The 18,736-nt window shown below is 38.8% G+C and overlaps 2 protein-coding genes across 3 annotated transcripts; both read right to left on the bottom strand.

Annotated features, from left to right (window-relative positions):
• Positions 1 to 200: 200 nt before the first annotated feature.
• On the bottom strand, positions 201 to 1,439 carry LOC132980162 (lysophosphatidic acid receptor 6-like). Of its 2 annotated transcripts, XM_061046114.1 has the most exons (2): positions 653 to 1,421; positions 201 to 533 (listed from the first exon to the last, which is right to left on the bottom strand). In XM_061046114.1, exons 1-2 carry the CDS (start codon positions 1,280 to 1,282, stop codon positions 489 to 491), a joined length of 675 nt encoding a protein of 224 aa, XP_060902097.1. In that variant the 5' UTR covers positions 1,283 to 1,421; the 3' UTR covers positions 201 to 488. The 2 variants fall into 2 exon arrangements, with proteins under 2 accessions (XP_060902097.1, XP_060902096.1); XM_061046113.1 differs by having other exon boundaries at positions 201 to 1,439.
• Positions 1,440 to 3,110: 1,671 nt separating this feature from the next.
• LOC132980160 (lysophosphatidic acid receptor 6-like) lies at positions 3,111 to 4,033 on the bottom strand. Its single transcript, XM_061046112.1, has 2 exons — positions 3,362 to 4,033; positions 3,111 to 3,242 (listed from the first exon to the last, which is right to left on the bottom strand). Exons 1-2 carry the CDS (start codon positions 3,989 to 3,991, stop codon positions 3,198 to 3,200), a joined length of 675 nt encoding a protein of 224 aa, XP_060902095.1. The 5' UTR covers positions 3,992 to 4,033; the 3' UTR covers positions 3,111 to 3,197.
• Between the last annotated feature and the right edge of the window lie 14,703 nt (positions 4,034 to 18,736).

Below are 18,736 nucleotides of genomic sequence, written 5' to 3'. Positions count from 1 at the left end.
GTTATAAAGTAGATATTATTGATGAGGTTGAAAAGGGTAATTAATTGATATTCATAATGTGTTTGTGCACACATCACATTTCAGGCCACCCCTGCATAAGTCCGAGCCCCAGTTGGGCCACCCCACTCAAAAAAGTCTGAACACGCCCCTGATGCAGGAGGCGTCTACGTAAATCATTTGTGGTCATGAAGCTGTTAGGATGAAGTTCAAATACATGTTTAATACATTGGCATGAGATTCTTTTGAACAACTTTTGCCGTAGCTAAACAACAACATGCAACAATCATGGAAATACAGTACACAGGTACACAAACTATGGCAGCTATTAACAAGCATATTTTACACAATTGTAAGTTTCACAGATTTTTTTTGTCACACTTTAAACATTTAAGCCAAATGATCATTCCAAACCAACACATGGAGATCGTATGTCCTTTAACTGCTGTTCTCATGGAAGATCCACATCCTCTTTCTTCTTCCAGAAAGCATCAAGACAAAAGTAATACAACAAAGGATCCAGGCAGCAGTTCACACTGGCGAGACATATTAAAGGTGTTACATGAATCTTTGTTGAAAGTATACCAACAGACAGAGGTAAGAAGCATATGATGAACATAACCAGGTTCAAGACGAAAATCAGCATGACATTCACCTTCTTGTTGACCCTGGCAGAGTCATTCAGGCGTCTACTAAGAGTCCAAGACACCAGAGCCGTGCACACCATGTTGATGACCAGCATGGTGAACATGAGCACAGGCTGAATGTAATGCATCGGTGATCTATAAGGACGCTTAGGAAAACAGGAAGATCCATTTAACTCCTTTAAAAACTTTGAAAAATGCATACTCTCTGGGATGTTGATCACCAACACAAGCAACCAAACGAACACCACAGCTTTCCAGGCGTTAGACGAGGTCCGAAGGTGGCGTGACCTCAGAGGATAAACCACAGCCAGCAGCCGGTCCACGCTGATGAAGGTGATGAAGAAGGCGCTGGAGCGGATGTTGTTGTGAAAGAGCATTGTAATCAAGTTGCAAACCAAATTGCCCAGAGGCCAGGTGCCTGTGGCGTAGTAGTAGACCCTCATTGGTAAAGAGACCACCAGCAGCAGGTCTGACACTGCCAGGTTCACCATGAAGACGGCACTGGGGGATTTGAGGCTGTGGTGTCTGAGCAGAGTCCACAGTGACACGGCATTAAGAGGCAGACCCAGCGCTAGAATACAGCCAAAGACCACAGAGTAAAGCGACTGTGGCTTTGGCCCCTCTTCAGTAATGTTCATGTCTTCACCCGATGAGAACGGCAAAGTGTCTGTGTGATGAAATGAATGTTGCAATATAACACACTTCACATGGTTTCCTCTTCCTGAACTTTATCTGTGTGATTTGAGATCACGATATGTCAGATTGAGATGATTTAAAATGCTAAAAGTTCCACTTGACGTCACAGTGGTTCTGAGTTATTGTTGAGGTGGGATGTTGTGAAGAGTTGAGTGCTCTTGGAAGTTGTTGCAACCTAGTTCATTCAAAACCACAGAGACTCATTATATACCATGTGTGACAGAAATTATTATTATTGTTAACAAACACAAACAGAAGAATGTGTAAGAGGAACTAGAAGTTTGTTTGAGCTTTTACATATTCACTGTCATTCATCAGTAATCCAGTCCAATCTTTATTTTCCTTAGCAGGAGGGTCTCATGATTTAGTTTGTGTATCCTTCTTGTTGCTTGGTTGTGATTTCCTGTTTTATTTTGTCAATTGTGTTTCTCTGTTTCCTGTTTATTTTTCTGTTGATAATCCTGAGTTTAGTTTTCAGTGTTTCCTGTTTTATGTTGTAGTTTCTTCCTGCCTGTGTGTTTCCCTCAAGCAGTAACCTCCGGTGTTGAAAAATGAAGCCAATGCGGAAGTATAAAATCCTGCAGTTCCTCGAGTGTCCACTAGAGGCTGGCTCCAGGAGCCCCGGAAGTCACATAGACACCCATTTTAAAAAAAACAGTTTTTACAGCAGAGATTAACATGTTTACAGCTTTTTTCAAAAAACCAAATAGATCTGATTAGTTCATGTCTCAATCAGCACACACTGTACGTGGGTGAATTCTTTTTAAACAGCTCCGTTTTGATTTTATGAACAGTACGTGTTATTCACAATAAGGCGTGTAGCTGACATGATTGACAGGTGGGCGCGATGAAACGGTTTGTCAAGACTCTTAAAACCCGCCTCAGCTCCAGCTCTCAGCCTGTTGTTAGGTTGACTAAAAGTTAGACTGAGACAGCATTTCCAGCATGGAGACCGCCATCGACGGGACTCCAGCGCCCCCTGCAGGAACAGACGGGTGAGTCACTCAGGCTTTGTCCTTTAATATTCACATTTACGCAACCCCAGGTGCCACCCTGGCTATTTGCCCTGTCAATAATAGTGTTTTTTGCAAAATGCTGATTAAAGTTTTTTTTACATATCAATGTAGCATTTTTTCTTTTGTTTGTACTTTAAAATGTAATTAAAAACTTCTAACATCTATCTCATAAGACGGGGCACAGGAAAGTAATGCACACTGTCTTACTTGCAGCAAACTAACTGGCAATGTGTCGGGACAAAAACATTGCAAGTTGGACTGTGCAGGAGTTTGCATATACATGTTTAAGTACTTTATTTTGTGACTTTGAACAGGCATCTTCTCTTTGTGTCATAATGTTGCCAATATCTTGTGTTATAAAGTAGATATTATTGATGAGGTTGAAAAGGGTAATTAATTGATATTCATAATGTGTTTGTGCACACATCACATTTCAGGCCACCCCTGCATAAGTCAGAGCCCCAGTTGGGCCACCCCACTCAAAAAAGTCTGAACACGCCCCTGATGCAGGAGGCGTCTACGTAAATCATTTGTGGTCATGAAGCTGTTAGGATGAAGTTCAAATACATGTTTAATACATTGGCATGAGATTCTTTTGAACAACTTTTGCCGTAGCTAAACAACAACATGCAACAATCATGGAAATACAGTACACAGGTACACAAACTATGGCAGCTATTAACAAGCATATTTTACACAATTGTAAGTTTCACAGATTTTTTTTGTCACACTTTAAACATTTAAGCCAAATGATCATTCCAAACCAACACATGGAGATCGTATGTCCTTTAACTGCTGTTCTCCTGGAAGATCCACATCCTCTTTCTTCTTCCAGAAAGCATCAAGACAAAAGTAATACAACAAAGGATCCAGGCAGCAGTTCACACTGGCGAGACATATTAAAGGTGTTACATGAATCTTTGTTGAAAGTATACCAACAGACAGAGGTAAGAAGCATATGATGAACATAACCAGGTTCAAGACGAAAATCAGCATGACATTCACCTTCTTGTTGACCCTGGCAGAGTCATTCAGGCGTCTACTAAGAGTCCAAGACACCAGAGCCGTGCACACCATGTTGATGACCAGCATGGTGAACATGAGCACAGGCTGAATGTAATGCATCGGTGATCTATAAGGACGCTTAGGAAAACAGGAAGATCCATTTAACTCCTTTAAAAACTTTGAAAAATGCATACTCTCTGGGATGTTGATCACCAACACAAGCAACCAAACGAACACCGCAGCTTTCCAGGCGTTAGACGAGGTCCGAAGGTGGCGTGACCTCAGAGGATAAACCACAGCCAGCAGCCGGTCCACGCTGATGAAGGTGATGAAGAAGGCGCTGGAGCGGATGTTGTTGTGAAAGAGCATTGTAATCAAGTTGCAAACCAAATTGCCCAGAGGCCAGGTGCCTGTGGCGTAGTAGTAGACCCTCATTGGTAAAGAGACCACCAGCAGCAGGTCTGACACTGCCAGGTTCACCATGAAGACGGCACTGGGGGATTTGAGGCTGTGGTGTCTGAGCAGAGTCCACAGTGACACGGCATTAAGAGGCAGACCCAGCGCTAGAATACAGCCAAAGACCACAGAGTAAAGCGACTGTGGCTTTGGCCCCTCTTCAGTAATGTTCATGTCTTCACCCGATGAGAACGGCAAAGTGTCTTTGTGATGAAATGAATGTTGCAATATAACACACTTCACATGGTTTCCTCTTCCTGAACTTTATCTGTGTGATTTGAGATCACGATATGTCAGATTGAGATGATTTAAAATGCTAAAAGTTCCACTTGACGTCACAGTGGTTCTGAGTTATTGTTGAGGTGGGATGTTGTGAAGAGTTGAGTGCTCTTGGAAGTTGTTGCAACCTAGTTCATTCAAAACCACAGAGACTCATTATATACCATGTGTGACAGAAATTATTATTATTGTTAACAAACACAAACAGAAGAATGTGTAAGAGGAACTAGAAGTTTGTTTGAGCTTTTACATATTCACTGTCATTCATCAGTAATCCAGTCCAATCTTTATTTTCCTTAGCAGGAGGGTCTCATGATTTAGTTTGTGTATCCTTCTTGTTGCTTGGTTGTGATTTCCTGTTTTATTTTGTCAATTGTGTTTCTCTGTTTCCTGTTTATTTTTCTGTTGATAATCCTGAGTTTAGTTTTCAGTGTTTCCTGTTTTATGTTGTAGTTTCTTCCTGCCTGTGTGTTTCCCTCAAGCAGTAACCTCCGGTGTTGAAAAATGAAGCCAATGCGGAAGTATAAAATCCTGCAGTTCCTCGAGTGTCCACTAGAGGCTGGCTCCATAGTCACATAGACACCCATTTAAAAAAAGCAGTTTTTACAGCAGAGATAAACATGTTTACAGCTTTTTTCAAAAACCAAATAGGTCTGATTAGTTCATGTCTCAATCAACACACACTGTACGTGCAACCCGGTATCATGCCAAAACGTGTAATAGACACTCTGCCAGGGTCAACAAGAAGGTGAATGTCATGCTGATTTTCGTCTTGAACCTGGTTATGTTCATCATATGCTTCATACCTCCGTCTGTTGGTATACTTTCAACAAAGATTCATGTAACACCTTTAATATGTCTCGCCAGTGTGAACTGCTGCCTGGATCCTTTGTTGTATTACTTTTGTCTTGATGCTTTCTGGAAGAAGAAAGAGGATGTGGATCTTCCAGGAGAACAGCAGTTAAAGGACATACGATCTCCATGTGTTGGTTTGGAATGATCATTTGGCTTAAATGTTTAAAGTGGGACAAAAAAAATCTGTGAAACTTACGATTGTGTAAAATATGCTTGTTAATAGCTGCCATAGTTTGTGTACCTGTGTACTGTATTTCCATGATTGTTGCATGTTGTTGTTTAGCTACGGCAAAAGTTGTTCAAAAGAATCTCATGCCAATGTATTAAACATGTATTTGAACTTCATCCTAACAGCTTCATGACCACAAATGATTTACGTAGACGCCTCCTGCATCAGGGGCATGTTCAGACTTTTTTGAGTGGGGTGGCCCAACTGGGGCTCTGACTTATGCAGGGGTGGCCTGAAATGTGATGTGTGCACAAACACATTATGAATATCAATTAATTACCCTTTTCAACCTCATCAATAATATCTACTTTATAACACAAGATATTGGCAACATTATGACACAAAGAGAAGATGCCTGTTCAAAGTCACAAAATAAAGTACTTAAACATGTATATGCAAACTCCTGCACAGTCCAACTTGCAATGTTTTTGTCCCGACACATTGCCAGTTAGTTTGCTGCAAGTAAGACAGTGTGCATTACTTTCCTGTGCCCCGTCTTATGAGATAGATGTTAGAAGTTTTTAATTACATTTTAAAGTACAAACAAAAGAAAAAATGCTACATTGATATGTAAAAAAAACTTTAATCAGCATTCTGCAAAAAACACTATTATTGACAGGGCAAATAGCCAGGGTGGCACCTGGGGTTGCGTAAATGTGAATATTAAAGGACAAAGCCTGAGTGACTCACCCGTCTGTTCCTGCAGGGGGCGCTGGAGTCCTGTCGATGGCGGTCTCCATGCTGGAAATGCTGACTCAGCCTAACTTTTAGTCAACCTAACAACAGGCTGAGAGCTGGAGCTGAGGCGGGTTTTAAGAGTCTTGACAAACCGTTTCATCGCGCCCACCTGTCAATCATGTCAGCTACACGCCTTATTGTGAATAACACGTACTGTTCATAAAATCAAAACGGAGCTGTTTAAAAAGAATTCAACCACGTACGCCAAAGCGTGTAATAGACACGTTGGTCCACTAGAGGATGCGTGTCAGTGTCACGCATTGCCTGTCTTCAGTGTCAAGTGTACACGCCTGTGATCTGTGCCGTACCAGCAGGGGGCGATAATTTACTCAATGTCAACATCCATCACGGACAAAAGAGAAGCGTTTCAGTGTATTCCAAACCTGTCAGGTAAGAGTAATTACCTGGGATTAATATTTATTATTAAGTTATTATTAACCTAAGTTTGAAATAGTTTAAAGACTATCTCTACATTAACGTTTTCTCAAATTAAACCTGATAAACCTGGGCTAATATTATATCTAGCTAAGGTTGAAGCAGTATATCCCCCAGTACTAGATAGATCAGTATTTGGACCTGTTTCTGTGTCATCTGATGGCTTACAGCCTAACGCGACCGTGCTCTTCGCAGTAACCGCAGCTGATAAACACAAAAGGTGTCCACGCAAATTCCTCAAAATGCACTCTTTAGATACGTCTGTAAATGAATGATTTAACCAAAGAAGCTCTATCTGTTTCAGCGTCCGTTGTGAGCAGGACACCAACAGACGCGTTCGGCTGAAAGTCTCCAGTTAACGCGGTCACTGTTTACACCGTAACACCTGTCAGCCCATTTCTGTTTTAGCTTTTTATCTTTTGTATACAAAGGGCCATTTAATAAATCCTAACTTTTGTCAGGCCTCCCTCTAACATGAAGACTGGGGAGGTATTTTGTCTATGGTCAGTATGGGAGGACTATTGAATAACTGGTTATATCAATAAATGACATCGATGATTCTGACATTTTTCTCCAGATTAGTAACCTACGGCTTCTATATATCCCAACGTTAGGCTACTACATAATAGACTTTGGTTTAAATCATAGACTGTAAAAAGCTTAGTTGGCGTGCTCCTAACATGACAGCCAGTGGGAGCTGTATTTTCACTGACTTCTATTTGTGATGTGGCTTTGATTTGATCATAAATTAAATAATAATTGAATACTGATATTCTTGCTGTTGTTTTTGTCAGAGTCAGCAGCTACCAGTGGTGACGACCAACATAATCTTCAGCTGTCAATTGAACAAATGTTTCTTGGTGTCCATAAAAAAAAGCCAGCCTTTATAATCACACTGGTAAGTTGATAAGTCAAAATGTGCCATTTATATTACTTGCAGATGCATCATCTGGATTGTTTTGGTATGGAGAAGTCTACAGCTCACATACCTTATGTCTTGATTTAAAAGAAAGTAGGCCTTTTATGCTATTCAAGTTATTTCTTTTTCTTACATTTTGATTAATTGATTGTTTTTTCAGTTTTAAGAAGTAGTCTTTTAGTTTTCTGATATCTGCATACATATGCTTCTACATTCTGTGTGCGTGCGTGCATGCATGTATTTCTGTGCTGTGAGTGGCACAATTACTGTACAATATTTACTGTAATTTTACATGTTCTCTTGCTGTGGAGGTGCATCATTGCCTATTTAAATTTTGATGAAACACTGGATATTATATTAAAGATAATATGAAATGTACTGAATGAAGGTAAAAGGGGAAAGAAATATACCCATACACTGAAGATTGACTCCCTTTTTTATTAATAGGTAACAACCTTTTGAGTCTTTACATCTCTAGTAAGGTACACTGACATTTTCAAAAGCTTCTACGAAGCTGAGCAGAAGTCCTTGAAATAAAGTCCCAAAACTGAGCAAATCTTCAGTTTGTCCTCTACTATATGAATGCAATTTCCTGCCCCTGTATCTAGGTATGGGATACACACACTGTCTGTAGGCTTTTGCAGGTGCCTGCTTGTTTCCAATGTACGGATCAAACCTTTGTTTTCTCTTTTATGACTCCAGAATCCAGAAATATCCTCACCAAAAAGAAGATTTTTGATGTGTTCATGTCAAAAGTGCGGCTTCAAGAGGAAAAGATCATTTTGATGAGAGAGATGAGACAGCACTGCACCTACCTCAGAAGGCTGGCCTGAAATCATCAGGACAGTGATAGAAGAAATGTCTTCTGGTAGAAGCAGTGGTAAGAAGCTAGCTTTACATATCTGCTAAAAGACAATGACACCATGCAACCCCCACTGCAGAAGTTATATTATTGCATTTGCTGTCCAAAATCATGAGCCATACAGGGAAAACCACTATAGAATCAGTTTTTAAGGTCAATTTCCTTTATTCCAATTAACTCCAGCTCAATTTAAGTATGTGCAGCCAAAACCTGTCAATAGTCTGTCCGTGCGAAAACCCACTATATTTTGCAGGTTGAGATAATATGGTGCCAAGACAGTTCATTTTAAGAAATCAAGGGTTAGTTATAATTCCTGTTGCTAATTTATATTTTGTTAGGTACATTTGTGTTGCTGGGAAATACTTCCAGGCAGTAAATACTTCCCAGGCCTGCCTACTTGTAATTATACTAGAGCGAATTATGCAAAAAATGGTATCTCCCTACTTGAAGGTCTTCAAACCCATTTGTGAACAAACATAGTTAGTCTGATTATTTTATGTAATGAAGTTAACTTCAGTGACAATGGCACTCCTACAGCATATCAGAAATGTAGATACATTTGTCTGTAGAACATGGTATTTCACAAATGTTATGAGGAAGTTGAAGATGCAAGATAATGAAGTAGGAGGGGAAGAGCACTGATTTTATACTCTTTTATAAAGAGTTGGCTCAGCTACATTCTTATTGTTAGGTTGTTAATGTTGGTGCCAGTTTAAGGTCTGTTTGGTGATTAAAATATATCTTGAAGAATGGGCCTAACTGTTCTTGAAACATGGAAGGAGTTGGTGTGTCAAAAAGTACATCAGTCATATTTAATAGCAAATTGGAGAACATTTGTACAAACAGAAGGTCCATCATCACTTTGAGACTATTAATTGTTGCCTTTTTAATTCCTTGGCACTAAAACTATAGCTGTCGTTCTTTATGAAAGTAAGTTTATGACTAGCTGGGCAACATTCAATTGATGGGAATGATGTCATTTCTCTTTTGTTTTTCTAGGCAGTGTCACTGAAGAGGGGCATCGTGGGCTACTATGTCTGCTTCAGAGAAGGCTTGCAGATGTCGAGGAGAAGTTCCAAGTTGTCTGCTCAAGTTACAGCCAGGCATTGGGACCAAATGCTGTTTCTCTTCTGGAGGATTACTAGTGAACCATAATGAAGTAGATTATGAGAGTTCTGATGAGAGTGATTTGGAAACAGTGAGTGGTTCTCATCTGGTGGGTTGAAGCAAATATTTTGAAATGTCGGGATCAATTACACAAAAACAATACAAATCAGGCAGGTTTCAGTAAGCTTCTTCGGAGTGAATAAACGAGGCTGTGTTGTGTCATCGGAAGATGTTATTGTTTTTTTTAAATTATCATAGACTGTAAATAGAACTATAAAGCCAGAGTTACGTCACCCATTGGTTTCTGAAGAGCTGTTTTTGTAGCCTACCCATGACGGTCTGCCTATTGGAAATGCTACCTTTGGCAAACTGGTCAACCTAACAGGCAAAGAGCTGGAGCTGAGGCAAGTCTTTAGCCTCATTACAAACCACTAAAATGTGTTCGCTTGCAGTCGGATCGGTCATGTCATTAATAACTAGTATCCTTCATAAAATCAAAAGGAGTGGCTTATTAAATAAACTCAATCCCTGTAGAATATTTGCTGATAAAGACATTAACTAATAAGACCTAAATCATTTGTAAACGAATTGTAAAGAAGTTTATTTCCGCTGTTAAAATGGACTTTTTAGTATGGGCTGTGTATATGACTCCTGTATCTCATGGAACCAGCCTCAAGCGGACACTCAGAAACTGCATTTTTTTTACACTTCCACAGAGGTCTCATTTTTCCAACACAGGAGGGTGCTGCTTGTTTTCTTTTACACATGGCTGTAGCTTTATGTCTACATCTCAGAAGAGAGGTCTCTAAATGCACAGTGATCAGTACAAATATTGAGTCTTGATTATATGTGTCCAGTTGTTATCACTGCTTGTTTTATCATGCCAACAAAATAAAGTAATATGCCATGCCAGTACTGAAGGTAAGGACAACACTATGTGGTTTAAGGCATGTAGATATCTTATGCAGAGGTGCTATTTTGTTTTTTCTCTGTCTTGAAAATATAATATGTATGGGGAATTGTGGACTTGTCTTTTGTATCTCAATAAGATTGTAATAGAAATAGAAAGCTTTTATTGTCAGTATTCAACTGTACAATGAAATTAGAAATGCTTCACCTCAAAGTGCACAAACATAAAGATATTCAAAACAACAAACAACTTGCATTCAAGAGAGACTATTAAAAAAAAAGACAAATCAGAGCAGATAATGTATATTGCACATGGCATTGTATATCCTTTGTGGACAGAACATTTAAGTGACTGAAATTGTGCAAAATTACATTTTCAAAATTTTCTATCAACTGAGTAATAAATCAATCTACAGCCATATATCTTCTTTAATATTGCTAAAGAAAAAAACTGCACAACCAATAAATGTAAGCTTACAACCATATTGTATTTGCTTTATGACTACCAATTTTATACATTTAATCGAGTATGTATGAATAATCTTAAGTCTTTTTATGATTCTATAGAATTGCCCTATTCATAGATAAACGCCATAAAAATAGCTATCGATGTACATTTACACTATGTAAATCTTGTGTAGCCTCTCCATTGGCTGCAAGTCAATGACATCATGCGGAAGCTGTAATCCACAGCATATTCGAGTCCTCATTTGTCTAAATTGTATGAAATCAGAAATCAACTTTAGTTCTCTTACCTATTTTTGCAGAGATTCCATGTTACTGCTAATTCGGCTGTAATTTAAATAAGATATATTCAGCAGATATATGTATATTTATGTATTAAAAGTTGAAACTGGAAGAATTCTCAAAACAAAACGCGATTTCTACTGAAATCGCAAAATTGTGTAAATCAAACCAGCACCATCACTTTTTAAAATATATATATAGTCTAGATTATGTCACAAAACCTATTCGGCTTTTGTAAATATTAGATATAGTGGGTAGATATACATCTTTACACCCCTAATTTTGTTCGCGCTTTGCAAAACCCCCAGACATACAGACCAAAATGACCGCTTCTAGAATAACAGTCAAAATATCAGAAGTTATGTGATATATGTACTTTATTTTAACATAGATCATATATGTACTATACAATAAATACTTCGGCTACACGAAATACGTGACATATTCAGTGAATATATCTTTTGTAAGCCTTTTATAAAACTAGTTACAACCTTTTTTTGGAAACTGAAAAGACTACAATTATGGCGCCATTCAGTATCAAGCTGTATGACTTGACTCTAAGGAATTGTAGTCTTTTAGACAAATCTCAGTGTTTACCTTACCTAAGAAGTAATATATATTTAATTGAGGGTACACAGGGGAGTTTAATTGGATGGTTAACACATTTATGTTATCAGATATTTAAAAAATAATTGATACATTTGTCAAAATGTATTTTAACTATATTTAGCAGCACCCCCTATTGTATTGATGAGCTGACTACCCTCACATGATACTTTGTTCCAAGACCTCTCTAAAACAGTTATTCCCATGTCTGTAGCCCCTTTTGTTGCTGAGGTATAAGCCTTCAAACATGCCCTTGGTTCAAGGTTCAAAGGTCATTATTTCAAAACAACAGGGGTCATGTAGAAACCTCATCTTCACATACGTTACTCTCCAGGGTGAGACCTTTCCAACGATGTATGTCGTTCAGCTCTAAGCCAAAAACTGTAATATTCTCATTTCATAGGCAAGGGGTCTTGCAGTCATACTTTCATAGAGCACTTTCAAAGCCCAGTACATAAAATGTTTTTATTTTTATTTTTTTATTTTGTTTGTTTGTTTGTTTGTTTTGGTGTAAGTATATCATAAAATATGAGGAACTATAGGCTTGGAGGGCAGCCTGAAGTGATTGGTTTTATTAGCCATTAATTATGGCTAAAAAGTAAAAATCTCTTAGTGTCTCGTATTTGAGGGTACAGACAACCTATAACATCATATAGGTTGAAGGGCTAGTTGTTGGAGTCTTTAGATAATAGTAACAAATCACCTCCCCTGGAAATCATCTACTTAAGTTATCTTTCTCAGTAAGAGGAACAACCTCTGGAACACATTTCCATCTGAAATTAAAAAAAATGACAGAGTAAGTAAAACAACAAGTAAAACAGTGGCTGAAACTGAAGCAAGTCTGTGAGCATTGACTGTTTCCTTTTATAATCCTCATTTTACTGTTTGTTCTTATTTGTATTGAGTTTATAATGTCTATATTTATCTAAAGGAACATAAATGTCTTCATAAAAGCTTTTCATTGGCCAAAAGTTAACAATTTGATTGGTAGGCCTTGCTAAAGTTCACATTTTAAAATGAAGTGATTACTCAAACACATGTTTTATAATCGTTCCCTTTGTTACCTTGAATATACATGTATTATTCTTTCTCTTGTTGTAGTAGTAAATATCAGTTACCTTTAATCACTAACCTTGTTCACCTACCCCACCTCATTTTCCTCACTTCATTTCTCCTTTCCTCACCATCGATTTGTTGTTGATGTTGTTTGCACCCTGTCAGTCCTTTTTAGCCTAAATTAATTTACCTGACCACTCCTTATTTAAAGACTGCACTTCCTTGCACTCTCTTTTTGCCATTTCAGGACTAAAAGGTGCTTTTCTCCTATCCCTAGTAGTGTAGTGGTGACTGAAGAAGTGGGAATACTCTGAATTTTCCCCTCAAAATGTTTTTTTCAGGTTACCCGTCCAGCAGAGGGAAAACGGCCTGTGTTGTAAACAGTGACATGTGAGACTGTTCATGCACATTCAGTTAGTACGTACTAGTCAATCAGAGACAGAGTAGGCGGGTCATCCCTTCACCATCCTAGGAAATAATTGTAGCGAACTACTGAATATGGTCAATCAATCAATGGTGTGAATCACAGGAGATTTAGAAGTGGGTATACTCTGTGATTACTGAAAAATAAGTGGGTATACTCCATATACCTGCGTATACCCTGTACTACACCATTGGTCTTGTCCATATTAATTCATCCTTAGTACTGTTTTATCCTTTTAGAAGAGTTAATGTAATTTGTCATAATTTATTGTTTTAATATTCAGTTTATTGTATTTCATACATTTGAAACATCCCATGTGTTTGTTAGTCCCCTTTATTAAACTGAATTGCTTTGATAAATAAACAAACTTTTGTTGGTTCCTTGAAGTTTCCTCGTTGGATCTTTTCATTCTGACCAGATGCCCATGGTGATAGTTTACCTGTTCATTTGAACTTCCCACTTAACACTTAAGCCCATTATAACTGTTAGGAAAATAGTGTTGTGAAGTTGTGTAATGGTTTGGTATTTTGAAATCAATGCTGTATTCCACTGAATAATATAGATGGAGAGTGTAGCTAAAATATGTGCTTTATAAATTTGTATGAGTAAGTGGTATGATCTGATATTAAACACTGAGTGAACTACAGAATGTGCATTCAGATTTATAGTTTGGCTATACATAGATTAGTCAAATTCCTGAATCATTTTATTATCTTGGATGTTGAGGTAATGAACTTGAGTATAGTGTATGATCTTAAAGAATAAATTACTTCATAACAAAGTTAAAAAAAAATGAACATCGATTTAATCGTCAATGACTGGAGTGTAAACAAAGTACTTAAGTGTTATTTTCAGAAACATCTGCCAAAATAAAACTTAGTCACAATCTGCAATTGAGGGGCACAAGAAGCAGTCTTTTGGTAAACAGTGACAGCTCCAGGATCTTGGGCACTTAATAAAACTGAAGAATCAGCACGTGTCTTCATCCGCCACCCACTCTAATGGCCACTTCTTTCCACTGTAACACAAAGGAAGATGAGTTGAGATGTTAGTTAAGCAGAAATACTGTAGACACATTAAAACACACATGGAGACTAAAGTCGCTGTTTTGCAGTGGCTGCATTAAAGTACATTTTTATTACTGGATGTGAAAAAAAACAGATCAACTAGTCAACAAAAATGTATAAAAACACTAGGTGGATCCTTGCATTTTTACTGTGTACAGTTTGGTTTTTGGTTAATGTAGGTGCCTAATCCATGCACCCAACTATTCAGTACCTGTTATATTTTGAGATCTTGCTATATGAGAGCTTTAATTTACTGCAATATGTCTGTGCAAATGTCTTCACTGATAGAAAATAAGTTAAGTGAGGTCCACATGTTATTATAACTGTAAATTTACCTACAACAGTACACTGTAAATGTCTCGGTTGTGGGATGAATAAAGGAGTATCTTATTTTATAACTCAGAAATTAATATCACATACTGACACAATATGTGAACATGTACACTAGACGTGACACAATTTTCCATTGTCATGGTTTAGCTGTCCGTTTACACGACAATGGCAACGGGCAATCGGGCTCCAGAGTGCAAACTTTTGAAAACTGCACCTTCTTTGCCGTCATGTACAGTAAAGACTGTAAATACGTTGTTCCTCTGAAAATGGAGACTTCAGGCGCATAGTTTAGTCTAGACCTCAATTCGTAGCCACATTTCAGTTCATACTTGGTGTTTTTTTTTTCCATTTGGGTGTGGGGGGGATAACAGAAAAAGAGATAATGGGTTCACTAACAACATGGAAAAACATGGTAGATAGATTAAACTACTTTCCTGATAATTAACTATGTAAACTAAATCAAATATTAATTCTAACAACAGGTTAAGTAAACAAGAAGACACCAGTCAGAATTTAATTGGACCACTCATTTTACCACTATTTTTATTTTAAATTGCTTCATTAGGTTTGATGTTCTTCAAGAAAAGCATAGTGTTCACATTCTTAGGTGAGGGGCTGCTCTCTGTTCAGGGAAGGTGTCAGTTTTATTTGGTCTTCCTCTGCATCCATTCACTAAGACTGTGGCTTTATTCAGTTAAACCTCCTCAAAGTACATCAAAATAGAGCTAAGAAACTGATCCTTTAGTGGGATATATCAATATCCTCCCTTTAAAAAAGTCCCAGTTGAAGATTGTTTCATTGAATCTTAATTATTGAAGTTATTCTTGAGCTCGTCTCTTTACTCTCAGGCAGTGGTCTTCACACCGGCGGTGTGGCCGTTGCTCACTGTCTCGTATTGGGGGAGGATTCATTAATAGTTCGGCCTTGTGTCTGGCAGGCAGATTTCTTTAAAGCCCCGCAAACTAGAAAACTAGTATTTACTGGATTTAACTTAAGTTCTATGCGTACGTGCGTAGCTATTGAAGTACGAAGAGGCAAAGACAGGAGCTACTGTAGGCAGGTACTGGTTTATCACAGCCACCGTCTAAACACCAAATGAGAGATTATATTTTAGATTAATGATGTTCCATCACCCAGGACACTTCTAGAGACTTGTAGAATCTGTATTGAAGTTGGCCTGACTCTTTTCATCTGGTGAGTTAGACTAAGCACCTCTTAAATGGCGGCACAGTTCAAACAAACTTTGACTTGCATACAAAAAAAACTCTTTAGTTTATAATTTATAATATTATGTGGGTACGCAGCTATGTGTAACCAATGAAAAGTCATACATACCAGAGTGTGCATGGCTGCCACTCCACTTGCTTCATTTTTTGGCCCTTAGTGAAAAAATTAGAATTATGTGAAAGCTTAACAAAGAATAAATACCATTTTCTCTATTACTTCTACAAGATCATGACTCAAATAACAGAAAAACCACCCTCCCTTTTCATCTGGAGACCCTCAAGAGAGTGATATGTTCAGCGATTCCCTTTTCTTTTTCCAATGGCAGTTCTTTTTATCATTCAATTTTGCTGTGCATTTGACACCCAACCTTCCTAAACTGATGAGAACTGTGCTTTTTCTAATCAATCATTGTTTTTGTATAGTAAGGGAATGAGGACAAGAAATGAATAAAATAATTGAGAGAACTACTTACTTGAAGACCACAAGTTTATCTTCAAGACGATCAACCAAGGGGAGAGGTAGATCAAGAGGAGAAATACTCAGAGAGCGAGAGACAGAGAGAGAGAGAGAGGAAGAGAGAGAGAGAGAGAGAGAGAGAGAGAGGGAGGGAGGGAGAGGGCGAGAGAGAGGGAGAGAGAGAGAGAGGGAGAGAGAGAGAGAGAGAGAGAGGGAGACAGAGAGAGGGAGACAGAGAGGGAGAGAGAGAGACAGAGAGAGAGAGGGAGACAGAGAGGGAGAGAGAGAGAGAGGGAGACAGAGAGGGAGAGAGAGAGAGAGAAAGGGAGGGAGAGGGCGAGAGAGAGAGAGGGAGGGAGAGAGAGAGAGAGAGAGAGAGGGAGACAGAGAGACAGAGAGAGAGAGAGAGGGAGACAGAGAGGGAGAGAGAGAGACAGAGAGAGAGAGGGAGACAGAGAGGGATAGAGAGAGAGAGGGAGACAGAGAGGGAGAGAGAGAGAGAGAGAGAGGGAGGGAGGGAGAGAGAGAGAGAGAAAGGGAGGGAGAGGGCGAGAGAGAGAGAGGGAGGGAGAGCGAGAGAGAGAGAGAGGGAGGGAGAGAGCGAGAGAGAGAGAGGGAGGGAGGGAAGGAGAGAGAGAGAGAGAGCGAGAGAGAGAGAGACAAATGTGAGAGCAAATGTGTGTCTATGTGTGGTGCTGTAGCAGCGGGTGTAATGGCTCTTAAAAGAGCCGTTGGTTTAAGGTAATAAAGGGGTATGGACAGGTGATAAGGGTAGACAGGGATGGACTGGGTCTGTAGGACAAGAAGAACACAAAAAAGGTTATTTCATCCACAGCAAAATTTCCAGGATTTCTCAAATTATAGAATCCTGAGCTGTAACGTCATTGGGAAGATAACTGTGACATGTAATGAATACAGCTTCCTAAAGGACCTGTATTTAGTCACATTTAGCATGTAAACTGCATGAATGTTACCAAAATAGGGAATGAATTACTAAACTGGTCAACAAGATCAAATCAAAGCCACATCACAAATAGAAGTCAGTGAAAATACAGCTCCCACTGGCTGTCATGTTAGGAGCACGCCAACTAAGCTTTTTACAGTCTATGATTTAAACCAAAGTCTATTATGTAGTAGCCTAACGTTGGGATATATAGAAGCCGTAGGTTACTAATCTGGAGAAAAATGTCAGAATCATCGATGTCATTTACTGATATAACCAGTTATTCAATAGTCATCCCATACTGACCATAGACAAAATACCTCCCCAGTCTTCATGTTAGAGGGAGGCCTGACAAAAGTTAGGATTTATTAAATGGCCCTTTGTATACAAAAGATAAAAAGCTAAAACAGAAATGGGCTGACAGGTGTTACGGTGTAAACAGTGACCGCGTTAACTGGAGACTTTCAGCCGAACGCGTCTGTTGGTGTCCTGCTCACAACGGACGCTGAAACAGATAGAGCTTCTTTGGTTAAATCATTCATTTACAGACGTATCTAAAGAGTGCATTTTGAGGAATTTGCGTGGACACCTTTTGTGTTTATCGGCTGCGGTTACTGCGAAGAGCACGGTCGCGTTAGGCTGTAAGCCATCAGATGACACAGAAACAGGTCCAAATACTGATCTATCTAGTACTGGGGGATATACTGCTTCAACCTTAGCTAGATATAATATTAGCCCAGGTTTATCAGGTTTAATTTGAGAAAACGTTAATGTAGAGATAGTCTTTAAACTATTTCAAACTTAGGTTAATAATAACTTAATAATAAATATTAATCCCGGGTAATTACTCTTACCTGACAGGTTTGGAATACACTGAAACGCTTCTCTTTTGTCCGTGATGGATGTTGACATTGAGTAAATTATCGCCCCCTGCTGGTACGGCACAGATCACAGGCGTGTACACTTGACACTGAAGACAGGCAATGCGTGACACTGACACGCATCCTCTAGTGGACCAACGTGTCTATTACACGCTTTGGCGTACGTGGTTGAATTCTTTTTAAACAGCTCCGTTTTGATTTTATGAACAGTACGTGTTATTCACAATAAGGCGTGTAGCTGACATGATTGACAGGTGGGCGCGATGAAACGGTTTGTCAAGACTCTTAAAACCCGCCTCAGCTCCAGCTCTCAGCCTGTTGTTAGGTTGACTAAAAGTTAGGCTGAGTCAGCATTTCCAGCATGGAGACCGCCATCGACAGGACTCCAGCGCCCCCTGCAGGAACAGACGGGTGAGTCACTCAGGCTTTGTCCTTTAATATTCACATTTACGCAACCCCAGGTGCCACCCTGGCTATTTGCCCTGTCAATAATAGTGTTTTTTGCAGAATGCTGATTAAAGTTTTTTTTACATATCAATGTAGCATTTTTTCTTTTGTTTGTACTTTAAAATGTAATTAAAAACTTCTAACATCTATCTCATAAGACGGGGCACAGGAAAGTAATGCACACTGTCTTACTTGCAGCAAACTAACTGGCAATGTGTCGGGACAAAAACATTGCAAGTTGGACTGTGCAGGAGTTTGCATATACATGTTTAAGTACTTTATTTTGTGACTTTGAACAGGCATCTTCTCTTTGTGTCATAATGTTGCCAATATCTTGTGTTATAAAGTAGATATTATTGATGAGGTTGAAAAGGGTAATTAATTGATATTCATAATGTG

Source organism: Labrus mixtus, chromosome 9 (assembly GCF_963584025.1).
Source record: "Labrus mixtus chromosome 9, fLabMix1.1, whole genome shotgun sequence".
Taxonomy (NCBI): domain Eukaryota; kingdom Metazoa; phylum Chordata; class Actinopteri; order Labriformes; family Labridae; genus Labrus; species Labrus mixtus.
Note: the sequence above shows the minus strand (reverse complement) of the source record. Positions and strands in the feature narration are given on the sequence as shown.

Bases quoted from the DNA above. Each gene is read 5' to 3' on its own strand.
- LOC132980162 (XM_061046113.1), bottom strand. From the start codon at position 1,282: ATGAACATTACTGAAGAGGGGCCAAAGCCACAGTCGCTTTACTCTGTG.
- LOC132980160 (XM_061046112.1), bottom strand. From the start codon at position 3,991: ATGAACATTACTGAAGAGGGGCCAAAGCCACAGTCGCTTTACTCTGTG. The intron at 3,243-3,361 runs GTGAATGTCATG...ATGTCTCGCCAG, and splicing joins CTGCCAGGGTCAACAAGAAG to TGTGAACTGCTGCCTGGATC.